The sequence below is a fragment of the Zonotrichia albicollis genome, chromosome 4, assembly GCF_047830755.1.
Source record: "Zonotrichia albicollis isolate bZonAlb1 chromosome 4, bZonAlb1.hap1, whole genome shotgun sequence".
Classification (NCBI taxonomy): Eukaryota; Metazoa; Chordata; class Aves; order Passeriformes; family Passerellidae; genus Zonotrichia; species Zonotrichia albicollis.
In genome coordinates, this window is record NC_133822.1 from 31026015 (window position 1) to 31041394 (window position 15380).

General features: G+C 37.0%; 1 protein-coding gene across 1 annotated transcript in view; it reads left to right on the top strand.

Moving 5' to 3' along the window:
• The window catches only part of POLR3B (RNA polymerase III subunit B), a 73617-nt gene that overhangs the window by 35004 nt on the left and 23233 nt on the right, over nt 1–15380 (top strand). Inside the window, exons 18-23 of the mRNA XM_005491177.3 lie at nt 318–416; nt 3939–4066; nt 10864–11073; nt 12899–13057; nt 14487–14604; nt 15168–15310. Coding sequence (XP_005491234.1) covers nt 318–416; nt 3939–4066; nt 10864–11073; nt 12899–13057; nt 14487–14604; nt 15168–15310 — 857 coding nt within the window. The remainder of the gene's footprint in view (nt 1–317; nt 417–3938; nt 4067–10863; nt 11074–12898; nt 13058–14486; nt 14605–15167; nt 15311–15380) is intronic.

Here is a 15380-nt window from a genome sequence, read left to right on the forward strand (position 1 = left end):
CAAATCACAAAAATGTACGTGATTATCTTTATATTCGCCTGTATATACAGTGATGATGAGTACATACAGGATGATTCTGTGTAGTTGTTCAAGTAAGTAGCATTCATCTGTCAGACTGTGATGCAGTGAATGGGCATAGGATTAATTAAAAAACCACATTTTTCTTCAATATGTAATATGCACAGAACTCTTCATGTAGAAGTATTTATCTCATTTAGCTTTACATATTACATTCCTTTAATATATGTACTAAGTATTTTAAATTTGCAGATATATAAGCTCAGTACTTCCAGTGTAATTTTTTCATTTATCTATAGGAATTTTGAAGACTTCTTGCATGAAGGTCTCGTCGAATATTTGGATGTGAATGAAGAAAATGACTGTAACATTGCCCTGTATGAAAATACAATCAATAAGTATGTATGCATTCAGTAATTGGTACGGGAAAAACTTTTATAGGATAACTCTCTGAAATGCAGACATATAAATAATGTTACTGTTTTCACATGTACACACTGCTCCCTTGATAATGGTTGAAACTACTCCAGGTGAAAGCTAAAGAGAGAAATCTGTCTGCACACATCCTAAATTATCCATGGGAAGTTATAAGAAGTGGTTCAGATTTTGAGAGAGCTGTTTCTGCTACTAACTCAAAAATATTAAATACTTGAAAGTATATCCTTTCTTTCTCTGGATATGGCTCTTTTTTCTGCTCATTGGGCTGCTCATCATAAATAATCTTATCCAATAGGTATCCAGAAGGCAAATGGTTCCACATGTTATTTGATTATCTTAGCATATCATGATTGTTTGGAAATTTCTTTTCTGGCCGTAAAGGGACCCTAGACACCCACCTTACATTAAGTGAAATGCTGGAATGAGACCTTCCCTTTGACTTTTGGATGTACAATAGGCCCCAATAAAAATGTCAGCATCATTCTGTGTATTTTTTACCACACATCTTAAAACCAGTTTTGATATGTGATTTTAATTCAGAGAGATTTCCAGATCTGTTATGTTTTCCACATATTCGAAGCACCTCCTGCAATTTTTTTACTGTTGTCTTCTGACTGTGATTAAAGAGCCCACATTAAAGGAAGGATTCTTTTAAATTTTTAAGTCCTCCTATCTTTTTAATGGTTTTAACTGGTTTCTAATGTTTCTCTGACAATATCCTGTAAACTGAAGCCTGAATATGAAATGCTAGGCATTATCTCTGTGAATGTTTGATGAGTAGATTTATGCAGAAACTTCTTTTTCTAAATAATCTGTCCTGGTCAAGTACTCCTGCAAGCTAATAGAAATACATCATTGATTTCAGTGGAGCTGGGTGAGCTCTTCAATTATCTTTAACCTTTGCTAAATGTAATGCATTAAGTCTGTTAATTTAATTGCCTTGCTCCTACCCAGGCTTTTGAAGACTTTATCACTTCAAGAGATTACTCTTGCATGCTCTTGACTGAGTTCTATATACATGAGCAAAGAAGAGTGCGCACAGTTGCTGCCATTTGTGCTGAAATTAAATAACTTCCACAAAGCACCAGAGCTGAAAATTTAAGTTACAGGACAACTGACTCAGAAAGGTTAATGGGAATGTATCACATGAAATCATTGTTTAGTATAAAAGTGGAGGAGAAAGTGAACTTCCAGTGGACCAGTGTGAGGAAAGGACTCCTCAGCAACTCCCAGGAAGCTCAGAAGATTCTTGTATGGTCCAGCAATTGTTTTGAGTTTGACTTCAATGCTAACAGTGGCTAACTGTGCCATAAGTATCTGAGCTTGCATCGTATGAGCACTTTGCTCCTTGTGTTTGGTGATGATACATCCTGAATAGCTGAATTGAGTACCCCCTTTCCCCAGATGACCATCCTGCATTTTAAATGGTGTGACCGTGTTGGTACGGTTTGTTCTGGTAATGCCATTGATGCAGCCCACTATCTGAAGTATCCCAGTAGCATTCCTGCTTTTGTAATATAGGCTTCTTTTAGCTACAGTATCCTCTCTTTATCTTTCCAATCCAATTAGAGGGGTTTTCGTTGGAATATTTGATTCTAATGCATTCCATTTCTTCCTTACACATTTGTAACTCTGCTTTTTGAACTCATGAGGTTGCCTTTCCTTTCTTGGGCCTGATTCTGGCAGTGGCATTTTTGACCTGCAGAAATTGGACTGCCCTGTAAAGTTTGAGTGTCTCCCTTAGCTCTCTCGAATACTTCATCAGGTAGTAGGATCATCTTTGGTTGAAATAGGATTGACCTCACTGGAAGAAGACATCTGTTGCTACCCTATATGCAAATGTGTATCTGTTTCCATGCACTTGTATCCTCTGGAGAAATTTGCAAACTTCACTATCAGTAAGTGTCAAGCTCCTGGTTTTATTGTTTGAAAAGCGTTTGAAAAAGTTCTGTGAAGTTCTGCAGAATGGGGAAGCAGTCTCTGCTTCCAGTTTGCTTCTGGTTCTTGAAACCATTTTGCAATTACTTGACTGCAGTTGGAATTCTCCCATTAGTATTTTCTTATGATAGGCTTTAGATAACATAGCTACTTTTTATCAAGTGGAGACAAACAGTGGCTGTTCTCTGGCCAGCAGGTGATTTTTAGGTTATTCAGTTGTATTTGTGATTTATAAAGATTTCTAGAACTGATAAGTAGTTTCATTGGCTTAATCCTCAGGATTTCCAGGTCTATTTTTTTCAACTTTCAGATTTCATTATTCTTCCAGTAGTACATATATTGTTTATCTATAAAGTTACTGCTGCACTTGTCTTCAGTCTTTATGTGCTTGTGCGTAATTCCTTGGCCTTTTTTAGCTTACAATGCTTGGCTGTCTTTTGAGTGTTGCTATAATAGACTTCTCTGTCACTTCCTTGGCAAAATCCTGAAGTTAAGTAATCAAATTAATTTATTTAAATAATTAAAATCTTCCAAAAGATTTCCAAGAGAAGTCAAACATTAAAGATGAAATTTTGAGAATGCATTGGATTTAGATGTCTGGGAGAAGCAATGTATGCATAAACCCAAGGTCTGTAATAGATCCAGGACATGAAAGATAGGCTTTGACTAGGTTTAGTTATAATCATCTGTATTTTGTAATTCCTCACATCCTAATTACATATCTTGATTTAAATTCATGTCTGCTCCAGCCAAGCTTTATTGTAAACTTCATTCTTAGTTATTAGTCTCTCCACTTGCATCCCAATGCGTGCTATGATTTGTCTTTGCTGAGCATAGACTTTCTCTTCTGAAGCTCATGCCAGATAGAAGAAATTGTCTCTCTGTCTTTACTCCTTTTCTCTGTCTTTTTACTTCTCATCAGTTCTGTCTTTTTACAACATAATCATTTCCAAAATATTTGCAGATCTTTTCAAATAGTGTTGTATTATATCATGTACCTATGGCAGTGAATCTGGTTTGGAGACAGATTTTTTCTCCTTAACTGATATAGCTGACCCTGGAAAACTAAAACAGTTTTTTTAATACCTGAATCTGTTGTGCTCTTCCTTCTTCCATCTCCCCAGTGGATTTCTGGATCTCTGAGATTAGTAATTTGATGCGGAGGGCTCACTCTCATTACATGAGAAGACATTCCTTAAGGCATTTTGGGTGTTACTGTATAAACTGATGGTTTATTGTTTTACTGAGCTCCCTCAGGTTGTCATTATCTGGAGGCTTTTCCTCCATTACGGAATTTCATAAACCCTGATTTATTTCTCCTTCATTTCTTTTCATGTGGAAACACTTATAACCAAAAGAAAGTTGTTGGGTTTTTGTAATAAAAATAAAAATCCTGTAGTGAATCTGTGTTTTGAGGTCCTACTGATTTACATTCTCCTGAACGGAATAGAATATGAAGTATTACGAGATACTGCTAAATTACATGAATTCTACTAAAGTTGTTTGTTCACAAGCCTGCCGTAATTGGTACTCTTTCTTTTAAGAGATACAACCCATTTGGAGATTGAGCCTTTCACACTTCTGGGTGTCTGTGCTGGGCTGATTCCATATCCTCACCACAACCAGTCCCCAAGAAACACTTACCAGTGTGCCATGGGGAAACAAGCCATGGGTAAGATTTCACTTTTTATTCGTCTTTGAAATGTTACATATTTTTGAAGCTGTGTAGCAAAAGTGACAAAAATTCTTTTTTCCCTGGTTCGCATAAAGGCTTTGCTGGGAAAAGTAAAAGAGCACCTCTTTAGCTTTGAGCAAAAAAAGAGTTTACCTCTGAAACTTGGAAAGATTAATGTGAGAAAAGTATCAGTTTGTTTTACTTAATGAAGACTATGTCTGCAATTCTTAACACTTAAAAGAAAATTTTAATGAACTGGGACACTTCTGTGTTTTCTATTGTGTTTTATTGGAAATTATCATGACCATCAAGTTTTCAGCACATCTGCAGGATATGCAGAGTGGGGCTTTCTTTTCTTTATGCTGCAATGTGCTGTGGGTTTCCAGACAAAAAAGAATTGAAAATTGTTCTCACAAAGAGAGACAGAGCACAGATTGAGGAGCATTTCTTTGACTGGTTGAGTAAATGTCCTAAAAATAAATATATCAATAGTTAACATTGACATCAGAGAATAAGAAGACTCAGGTGTGAAAGAGTTCTTAATGATTTGAACACTTTTCCACAGCCATAGTTTAGATATTTTTGGTTTTGCTGTTTTGGATGAAGAGGGTGAGCACTGAAACAAAATTAATTTTCTGATTACCTATTATTTAATTTGAAAGTGTCATATCTGGTCATTAAAACCCAAACGTTTTGTAAATTTGCTGGTGGAGGTAATTAACAGCAGTTAAGTTCTAATCCTTTCTTTAATACTCAGTGAAATCAGCATTACAGTGTCCAAGTCTATGGCCTGTGATCAAGGCAGAGGAGCCTGAGCAGTCATGCATCAATTCAGGCAGCTGCATTCAGACTGGTGCTCTACAGGCTGCTTTCGTGGCTTGTATTGATGGCTTGATTGCAAGCTGGGAGCTACAGTAGCACAACTCTGTTTCATGAGGGAACTGCCACTTCAGTTAGGTTTACTAAACCATGTGTTTTGTGCTGTGTGTTCAAAGCTTAAACACTACGTGTTTTGTGAGACTTCTCCATCAGAATTAATAGCAAAGTAACTGCCTTACGCTGAAACATCATGTCGAGCACATGAAAACTGAAAATAGCAAGATGCATGTTCTCTATTTAAACTAAAAAAAAAAACCTGGGTGGGTGGAAAGAGGAGCAATGCAATCTTTTTTCCTTACAGTTCTCCCCCATCCCATTATCTTTTCCCCACCCCTGAGTCTCTATTTTATGACTATTAGTCTCAGAAGGTTTGGTAAGTTACCACACACAGTTAAGCAGGATCAGTGTGTACAGAAAGCCAATTCAGTATCTGTGGAGTTCTTTTGTAGTTTTCTGTGTGAAGGTTTTTTTCCCCGTTTTGTTTTGAGTGTCATTTGCAATTCATTGTCTGTGTTTTCTGAGGTTGGTGTATTCAGCTGCTTTGACCCTAGGTCTTGCACATTTAGCTCCTTGGATACAATCCTCTGACGTTCCTGCTGACGCTAGGAACACAAAAGCCATTGAATATCTTGAGCAATAAAAAAAGCCTTTGTTTCAGTTTATTATGACAAAACACCTGACTCAAAGAATAAGCAGCTAGATAAAAGTAAATTTTACAAGTTGGCAGATTACTTGAGCTTTATTTTGCTCTGTCTGAAGTACCTGCAAACAGCAGAAGCTTTTTGTAATAACTTCTTTAAAAAGCCACCATAAATGGCAATATGTAGGGGCAGAGATGATTTTTCTCTACCCTTACTGATCAGATGAGACCTAGAGGGTATTCCTGAAACATTGCACATACTTTTTTCTGATTTTTTTTGTGAAGAGATGTGATGTAGTGTAGCTCCAAACCCCAACCTTTAAGTTACCGTCCACCTTTATTGCTTTCTTTCTTCATCATGAAATTGCAGAGCAGCTCCTCATCCAACACTGCTATGGGGAAAGTCTCATGTCCAAGTCCGTGTCACTCCTTGACAGTCAAAACCTGGAGCAGTGAAGGGAGCCCAGGGTTCAGACTGGGAAAGGAGAGCCTTGTACTTGTCAACACTGACCCACCCCCTCTGATCACATCACAGGGCTGTGCCAGCAGCTTTGGACAGTCTTTTCTTTTTGAAGTCTCTTTTTTAAGCAACATCAAGCTAAGGAAAGGTGTGAAAGCACAAGTAAGTGGAGAGTGGACATCAGATATTGGAATGAGGTCTGTAATACAGTATCCCTGACAAGTATTAGGTCCTGAAATAGTAATGTTTATTCTGGAGAGCATTACATGTCCTGAAATCTCCCTTTCATGGGTAGATGAGTCATCTTGTTGGAGGACTGCACTTTATGATCAAACTGGATTTCAGTAAAATTAAATTGAAATAAAACTCCTCACTTTTGGTATAGATGATTTACCATATGTTGCAGGTTAAACTGTAAGACTGAGAGCAAGTTAGGTAGTAAATACAACAGCAGCTGCAAAGACCTCAGTTGAATGTTGACATTTCGGTGGAAGGTTAACAGTTGTAGCTTCAAATCTCAGAAGTACTTAAGATGAAAATACAAGAGTCTGTACTGTTTGCATTTAATGTGTTGGTAAAATAATACTTCAGAGGATCAAAGGCTTCTACAGTTAAGAAATAGTTCTTAACTTGACTTTTTAATTCCATTAAGACATAAAAACCCAATCAGTTTTACACATTGTACATCTGTGACTGTCTAAAAACCTAATTTGAAGAATGAAAAAATAGAGTTTTCCTGCCAGAAATCCCCCATATTGTACGTGCACTGCTATGTAAGTGATGGTGTGGGTACACAAAGCAAGCTGTACACTCACAGCACAACTGTACCCTGCAGCTTCAACCCATATGACATAATACAAGTCTTGACTAAGAGGAAGATTTGGGTGTTGATTATTACTGTGACCTCTGAAAGAAAGGAAGTATTTGAGGGGACAGACATAGGTGGGTGAGAGCTTTGTTGTAGAAGCTTATAATGAAGCAAAAACTTTAATATTACAAAAAAAGCTTGCTACTGTATCATGGACTTTCTGCTTTGCTTTTGTGAAGTAGCAAAGCCCTTTATATACTGTTCTGCCTTGTACTGTAGCCAGCTGAATGTGTTAAAATTGAGTTGAGAAGATAAATATGCTTCAAGGAACTCAGTGCTGGGGAGTTTTGACAGTTATGAAAGTTCTTTGGTGGACTGAGAGCCAGAGTCCTCCCAAATTTTGTACAGCTAGCATAGGAGCGCAGAATCTAAACAAACCTCAAAGCAAAACCAGCTGTTACTGGTCATCACAGCTGGATCTAGGAGCACTGTGGCCGCAGTTCTGTTCTGACACTGCTCTTTGAGGATTGTTTGTGCTCTATGACACGACCTCATTTTGACACCTCTCCTCTCCTTGGTAGTAGGCACAGAAGTGCTGATGCAAAAATGAGCTCCCCCAACACACATTTTACCCATAATCTTTTTAACCCACTCCTTAATCTTTCTACTGTGAAAAGAATATTTCTAACACTTAACATCTGGATCACCTAATGCATGTACTGTGACAATCTGTCCGAGCAGAGTCGGAGTCCCCTCCGCAAGGTTTATTGCAGCATTTAAAATCTTCCTCTCTTGCTTTGTGCTCATATAAAAGGACAGAAACATAGAAAATCCATGGTGAAAACAGGGGAAATACAGAATTACAGCAGTTCTTTTCTTGACATGGACAGTAATAACCCTTTTGGCTCAAGTGGATTGATTTCTGTATCCTTGTTAATTTTGATTGTACAGTTTAATGTTGTTGGAAGTGATACACCAGACAATTGGATTAATGCTTATTTTAGCTGGCTGTTTGTTCTGGTGAGTTCTCAAAAGTTTCAGCATCAGAATAGCAATGCCTCATTTATGCTAAATATCAGTAGAAAGTGTTTTTGTAGTTATTATTTCACACTAAAGGATACTCAAATGACACTTAAAAAGAAAAAAAACAGCTGTCAGGAAATTGAAAAAAGAAGGGAAGAACGCACACGTGCATTCACAATATATCAAGTACTGAGAAAAGCAAGAAAATAATCTTTGTCGTATCCAGGTCAACCTTGTGTATTTTGCTTTAACCAGGGCTAATTACCAATGAAAAAAATTGGTTCTTGCTGGTGAGATAATTATAAATGTGAGTCATTGTGAGCAGGGTTTGTTATGGTGAACCTTAATTATACTTTACTTTTGCTTGGTTGTTTGGCTGGAGCAAACAAGGGCTCTGTTCTTTCAGAGAGAGAGCAGAAGTAAAGCTAGTGACTTCCTTCATTTCAGCACCCACACAGAGGGCTCATCCCAGCACCCCAGTCCTCTGAAGAGAGCTGCTGCTTTATTTTAAATAAGCAGATTGTGGTTTCAGGCTGTGGTTTGTTAGCCCAGTTTAGAGAAAGGATTATTTGTATAACCATTAAATCTCAGCAATTAGGAATAATATTGCTGATACATGCCGTGGTTTTTGGCTAATTTATTTCATTTGTACTCTGGAGTAATTCTCTAACCAGTTTCTTTCCTGCTAGGGTATCTGTCATTGATATATATGTATATGTTTTCTATTTGATACAGCATTCATCTCCTGAAGAGTAGCCTGAATATAGTTTATTATTGAGGCTCAGAATCTCAGTAATATCAGTTGCTTCTGACTCCCAGACAGTAGCAGTTCTGTTAGGCTTATCTGAACCGTTGATAAAAATGCCAGTTTTGAAATACATGAAACACCTGAAGAGAAGTAATTTGTGAATTACCTGAAATATGTTAAAGTGTCATCTGAAATCTTTGATATATAGGGACTTCCACAGATTGTTACTGGGATGTAAAGGACACCCTTAAAGTGTAAAAGATAGAATGAAGTCTGAACCACCAGTTTTATCTTAGCACCTTTAACCAGTGAACCATAGCAGGTGTAGCGTGTAAGCATATCAGAGGAGGAAAAAAATGCAAGCAGTTTGAAAGATAAGTTTGGCTTGACTTTCTCTTGGAAAGATTTCTCTCAGCATCAGGAAAATGTCCCTATCTGTGAAACATTTAAGCTGAGCTTCACTGCAGCCTACCTTAAAAGCATACAAATTCTAGATGCAGAGGGGAATAATGGTCTAAACCTCTTATTTGGAAGTATATTTTCTGATCTGTATACTGGGAAAATCAGGGGAGTTGAGTCAAAAGTACAATGGGAGCAAAGTCCAAGTGAAATCTCAGGGTATTTCAGAAGTACTGGGGCCTTGCAGGGTGGGACTGCAAAGGTCTTCAGTCTTGAGGAATCCAGGCTTTACCAGCTTGTGTCTTACTGGAGACAAAAAATACTGTTCGAAGGTGATTTGTTGCCTTATACAAGAAAAGACAGAAAAACAACTGCTTTAAAGCAAGAGACAAGCCTGTAAACTCTGCCAGATTTTTCTTGTAATTTGAAAATTCTGTGTCTGTGTCATTGAATCTGCTTTCTAGAACCTGAGGAAGTCCAGGCCAGCTGTAACAGTTAATTTTCAGACAGTAGCTGTTGAGCTGTCTATCTCTTCTTGTCCTTGGGAAGAGTAGACCTGTTGGGGTTTAGGAAAGTAAGCCTAGTGCCAAGCACAGGATAGGTCTTTGGAAATGCCTCGTTTTAGAGTTTGGTTTTCTAGACACTTCATGTAAATGGGAGTTGCAAGTAGATGCATGTAAAATGTGATGCTGACCTCCCCAGTGAGCAGGTTTGTGTTCACATGTGCTTCTTGGCCATGTGAAATCTTCCTTGTACACGGACTGCTTTGACCTTTCCAAGAATGCAGCCAGGCTCTGAAACTGCAGGACAAAATGGAAAGATTTTGAAACACTTACATCCTAAGGACAAAGTAGTGCAGAATGTTTAGCACTTAAAACTTAAATATGTCAAAATAACTTTAAAATGTTAACTTTTCAGACTGTAATTTCTTAATTGCTTAGAGACATAGCATAGTCCTGGTACAGCAAACTCCAATAATATATGATTGCCTTAACTTTTGTTCTGCTACACAACGGTTTGTTTCCCTGCTGGGTCTTAATTATTTTTTCCTCAGATTTCAGAAGACACTTTGGCATTCTGATGGGACAGGGCCAAAAATTTCAGTCTCAAGCTGGGAGGTCTTTACAAAGGGTTGAATTCTGAACTGTAAATTTAAAATTAATTTCATGTAGAAAGACAAATACAGAAGTGGACTTCTACTGTAGTCTATCTATCAGTGGTGCTTCTAATTTCTAATAGAAAGTAAATCACTTTTGGCTGCTACTAGTGGTATGCTTTGTTTATACTTTGTCCCATTCTAACACGGGCTGCTGCTGAACTAATTATTGCCCAAAAAAGGAAGGAAATATGTTGTTGAAGATGAAGAGCTTGATCCACAGTTTCTCTTGAACTCAGTGATAATCTTTCTGTTGGTTTTCATTAAATTTTGGATCAGGTCTCTGAAACACCAGTTGAACTCCACAAAAAAACCCAAACCCAGTGGCTATAAGAACAAAAAAAGCAAACACTTCATACTTGCATGATTCAGTGTTGTAATTAGAAAAAATCATCTTATCTGTATTTCTTCAAGTGACTTTTATTTCTCTTGTTGTTTTTCTATTGATGCTTAGGTTTTTTCTGTTCAAGAGAAAATAAATCTTTCTGGGAGCTTAAATTAAGAAACTACTTATATATTAATAATATAAAATTCTTTTGGTTTGAATTATTATTTTTCCCCTTCTTTTCTTGAAGAATTTTTGTGTGATTTTAGTTAATTGGCATTTTGTTAACTTTTTATCCAAAACATTCCTAGAAAACTCACTAATGTTCACTGCTTTTTTTTTTCTTTTACATGCAGGTACTATTGGATACAATCAAAGAAACAGGATAGATACTCTGATGTATCTCCTCGCCTATCCACAAAAGCCAATGGTAAAAACAAAAACAATAGAACTGATAGATTTTGAGAAGCTCCCTGCTGGACAGAATGCCACAGTTGCTGTGATGAGCTACAGTGGCTATGATATTGAAGATGCTCTTGTCTTAAATAAAGCCTCTTTGGACAGAGGTAAGATCCATCAACTCTTTCCCACTTCTCCAGTGTGTATTCCAATATATATTCTAATAAACTTGTTTTCTCGTAGTGTTATCCTGTAGTAAATTTTATTGCAGTTATGAGCATTAGATCTTCAGTTAAGAAATTGAATTCCCAAACTGCTTTGAATGCTTTTGCTGGTTTTCTGTATGATTAGTGGTTGTAACTCCATGCATACAATAGTGTGGTGAAGATGCCAGCATGCATATAAAATTCTGAGTTTCGATATTATAAGAAAAAATGGCTAACTTCTGACCTCAAATAAAAAAGATGTAAACACTTAGCTTAGAGAAAACCTAAGGCATGAGTTAATCTGTTCTGTTGGGCTTGCTTTTTAGATGTTTACCTGACCATTTGTTCGTTACTAACAAAGAGATCTCATTATTTCCACCAGTAACAAAAGCAGTAGATTAAATTAGATTTATGAATGTATTTAGGAAAGGAATAGAACCCGAGGCAGTTTGTGTCTTAGTGAGCTTGGTGTTCTGAGGGAGCAGTAGCAGTATTGCCTACTTTCTGAGAGAAAATAATAGTGTTGTCTAAAGCAAAATAATTTAGTGTTTATCCAGAGCTAAATTAATGACCTGCTTCCGTAAAAAAAATATACCAGCTCTGTGGTGCAGTGTATTTTAAGTAAAAGTACATAAGTACCAAAGGGAAGGTGAACTAACACAGACCCATGTTTGTGTAGATCTAGCTTGTCTCACTCTCTCCACATTTCTTCAGCACTTCTTATCAATGCTGCTGAGTGCTGGAGGGGAGTTGCCTGAAAACTTAGCCTCTCTACTCTCACTTTTCTCCATAAATTCCTTGAAGAGTAGGCATAGTGCAGTGTTCAAGCTGGTTTTAGTTTTGGGTGGCCAAAGTCAGATTCTTCCATCACTTTATTCCCCCCCCCGCCCCCAAACGCCCTTCCTCCTAGTTGCTAGGCAGCAGTAATAGTATTCCTAGGCATGTATCTTTGGCATTAATGTCTGCTGCATTTAATTTATGCCTCCTTTTCTAAAACAGCAACAGGCATGATTTAAAAGTGAATGTTTTCTTTTCTGGTAGACTGGTAACATTTACAGGGAGAGCTGTGGTGCATGTCAGGAATTACTTGACATAATCTGAAGATATAGATGTACTGTATGTGGCCACAACCATCTTTCAAATGAGCTAAAACAACCCAGGATTATTAGCAAGCCTTGTTCTTGGCTCTCTGTAATTCTAAATGTGATTAGAGTCTTTAGTGTCATGGTTAGTTGCTGTACTTAGAGAGAAATTCCACAGGTGCTGCTTTTCTCATCTAAAACCCACTAATTTTATAACAGTATGTGTAACTTCAGGTGAGGAAAAAAAGAATAATGGGTTGATTATACTAATCACTCAGTACTTTCCTGGGAGACCAACTTATGCCAGCCACAAACATGAGTAGAAGTTCAGGTTTCTTAGAAATCATTAAAGGAAGAAGTGCTCCTCTCACGTTATTACAGTCCTGTGTTACATCTTCTTGGAGACCACCAAAATTATTCAAGAGATTTAGTGATTCCAAGAGAAATGATGTGTGCAGAGATACAGAAGCAGATTAGCACAGTTCAGAATTGGACTGTAGTCCAGAGTCTAAAAAAAGTGTACATGATCCGATGTTCAAGTTGTGCACCACTAGGTATCGGTGTACAACGTTATGCATATTCAAGCCAATGAATAATCTAACTAATAAAGCATATTTTATATTCCATAGCTCAGATTTTATCCTGGTCCTGTGTTATAAAGGATCTTTGAATCCCTAGGCAGATGAGTTTGCATTCCATTCTAGGCTTTGGAAGGTGCCTTGTGTACAAGAATGCCAAGTGCACGCTGAAGCGATACACAAATCAGACGTTCGATAAAGTGATGGGGCCGATGCTGGATGCAGCTACCCGTAAACCCATCTGGCGCCATGAGATTTTAGATGCTGATGGTATCTGCTCTCCAGGTAGGTCAAATTGCATGTTCACTCAGGGCATGTTCAAAGTCAAAGTGGAAATTAATATTCAGTCAGTATTTCTTGTGCACCTTGTGTTATACTTAGCCTCTTGGGAGTATTTTTGTCTTGAAGACAACAGTATTGTGATGGAAAATTTTAAAAAAATTATTTCCTGAAAGCAGCATGTTACCAGTCATTGGGGGGGCTTTTGTACATGAAAAAAGTAGCTTTATATTTAAGTAGAAGAGTAAGATTTTAATAATGTGAATCTACTGAAGATTAGAATTTGTATTCTTATGTTTCCAAGCTGGCAAGCTTTTAATACTGTAGTTTTTCTCTGTTTCTCTGTCATATGCTGTTGTTTTCTTAAGGATAGAGATAGGCCCCTTATTATTTTGATTACGTGTCAAAATCTCCTAACAAGATGTCAGTTAGTGCAGTTATTTGACAAAGTAAAACCTTATGGTTTTAACACTTTAGGAAGATGTTTGAAGAGAGATAAGAAAAATAAATAGGAATGTAAAGAGAGGTGTATAACTTTCAAATGATAATAGATTTGAGGAAGAATCCTCCCAAACTGTCATCCTTTGGTTAGAAAATGACTTAATAGACCTGCTAAGATCTAGTAAGAAAGGTGTTTTAAAGGGCATTAAACTTAATTCCATTATAGTACACACTTGGGTCAGTTTTGCTCCTTAACACATTACAATGGAGCTTTCAAAGTTAATTAAGGAAAAAAAGGCAAGAATCTTCTGAAGTATTAGGATAGATAGGACTGGGCTGGACTCCAGACTGAGGCTGTTCTCAGCATGTAGGTAAAAACCTATTTGAGATAGTTCATGTGGACAGAAGAGACACAGGCTGAAGATCAGTGTAATTTAGTGGAGGAGGTGGGAAGTAGATACTTGGTGTGCAGTTGTATCATTGGACATCCTCCTGATCTGCTTTTCAGTGTAAAGGGGAGGATAAGGGAATGGAGCAGGGAGAAGCTATATATGACATCAGTATCAATAGAAATACGAAAATACAAGGAGGCTGACAGTAGTTTTGCACAGCTCACTGTGGAATGATGGGCTGCCCCAAATTCAGGTGTGAATTTCTAAAATTTGTCAGTTCAGTCATGACAAAGTATTCCCTAATTATTTTCTCCGTACTTAGAGCATATGACTTCAGATGCTTTTGTGCAGACTTTTGACCCAGGGTATGTTGAATAGCTGTTCTCATAGTGCACCCAGCATGCAAGCAGTTCTGCTTTGGTTTACCAAAGAAAACTGGTTTAGTGATTACCTTACCATTCAATATTTAGTAAAACAGCAGAGCATACTTTTGGGCATGTTCCTTCCAGTTTGTCTTCCACCTTTTTTTTTTAAAGCTTAAAATGTATTTCTGACACAGTCAGATACATTTTCATGGTGCTTTTTTTTCTTGTTCTCTGTAGGTGAAAAAGTAGAAAATAAGCAAGTTCTTGTGAACAAATCTATGCCTACTGTGACCCAGACACCTCTGGAAGGAAGCAGTATGCCTCAGCAGCCACAGTACAAAGATGTGCCAGTAACGTATGTTGCAATATAATTTCAGAGCTGGGAAAATTACATGAAGGAAAATTGTCTGAAAAAATATACTCAGTTCTAGAAAACTCTCTTCTTCAAATATAACTATATTTGGCTGTTGTTTCTTTAATTGAAGATCAACAAATTGGTAATATGTGAGGAAACTTTTGCTGTCAAGAAGAGCCCACGTGAATAAAACCCCATACCTTGTCCTTTACAAGTTCAGCTTAGTTCTCTATTAGTTTATATTGCAAATCTTAAAACACTTCTCTTCCAGAAACATGCTGTATTCTGGAACTTGTATGTAAATATATATACACATATATACACACACACACACACATATATATATACATATACACATATATATATACACATATATACACATATATATATATATATATATATATATATATATATATATATATATAAATCCTTTCTCCTCATATGTAAGTTCCATAAAGATTACAGTTTGGTCAGGAGCTTACCAAAGAGGAGACACAGATAGTTGTCTGTAACTTGTGTTTTGTTCATAGAAGTAAAACCAATGTTTTGACTTCTTTTACTAGGTACAAAGGCGCCACTGATTCTTACATTGAAAAAGTAATGATTTCATCAAATGCAGAGGATGCTTTCTTGATCAAAATGTTGCTGAGGCAAACCAGACGTCCAGAAATTGGAGATAAATTTAGCAGTCGTCATGGGCAGAAAGGTAAAGGACCCATTTAATAAAAATAAATTATTGCTGTATATGCCTACTATACATAGATAGTGTACATTTC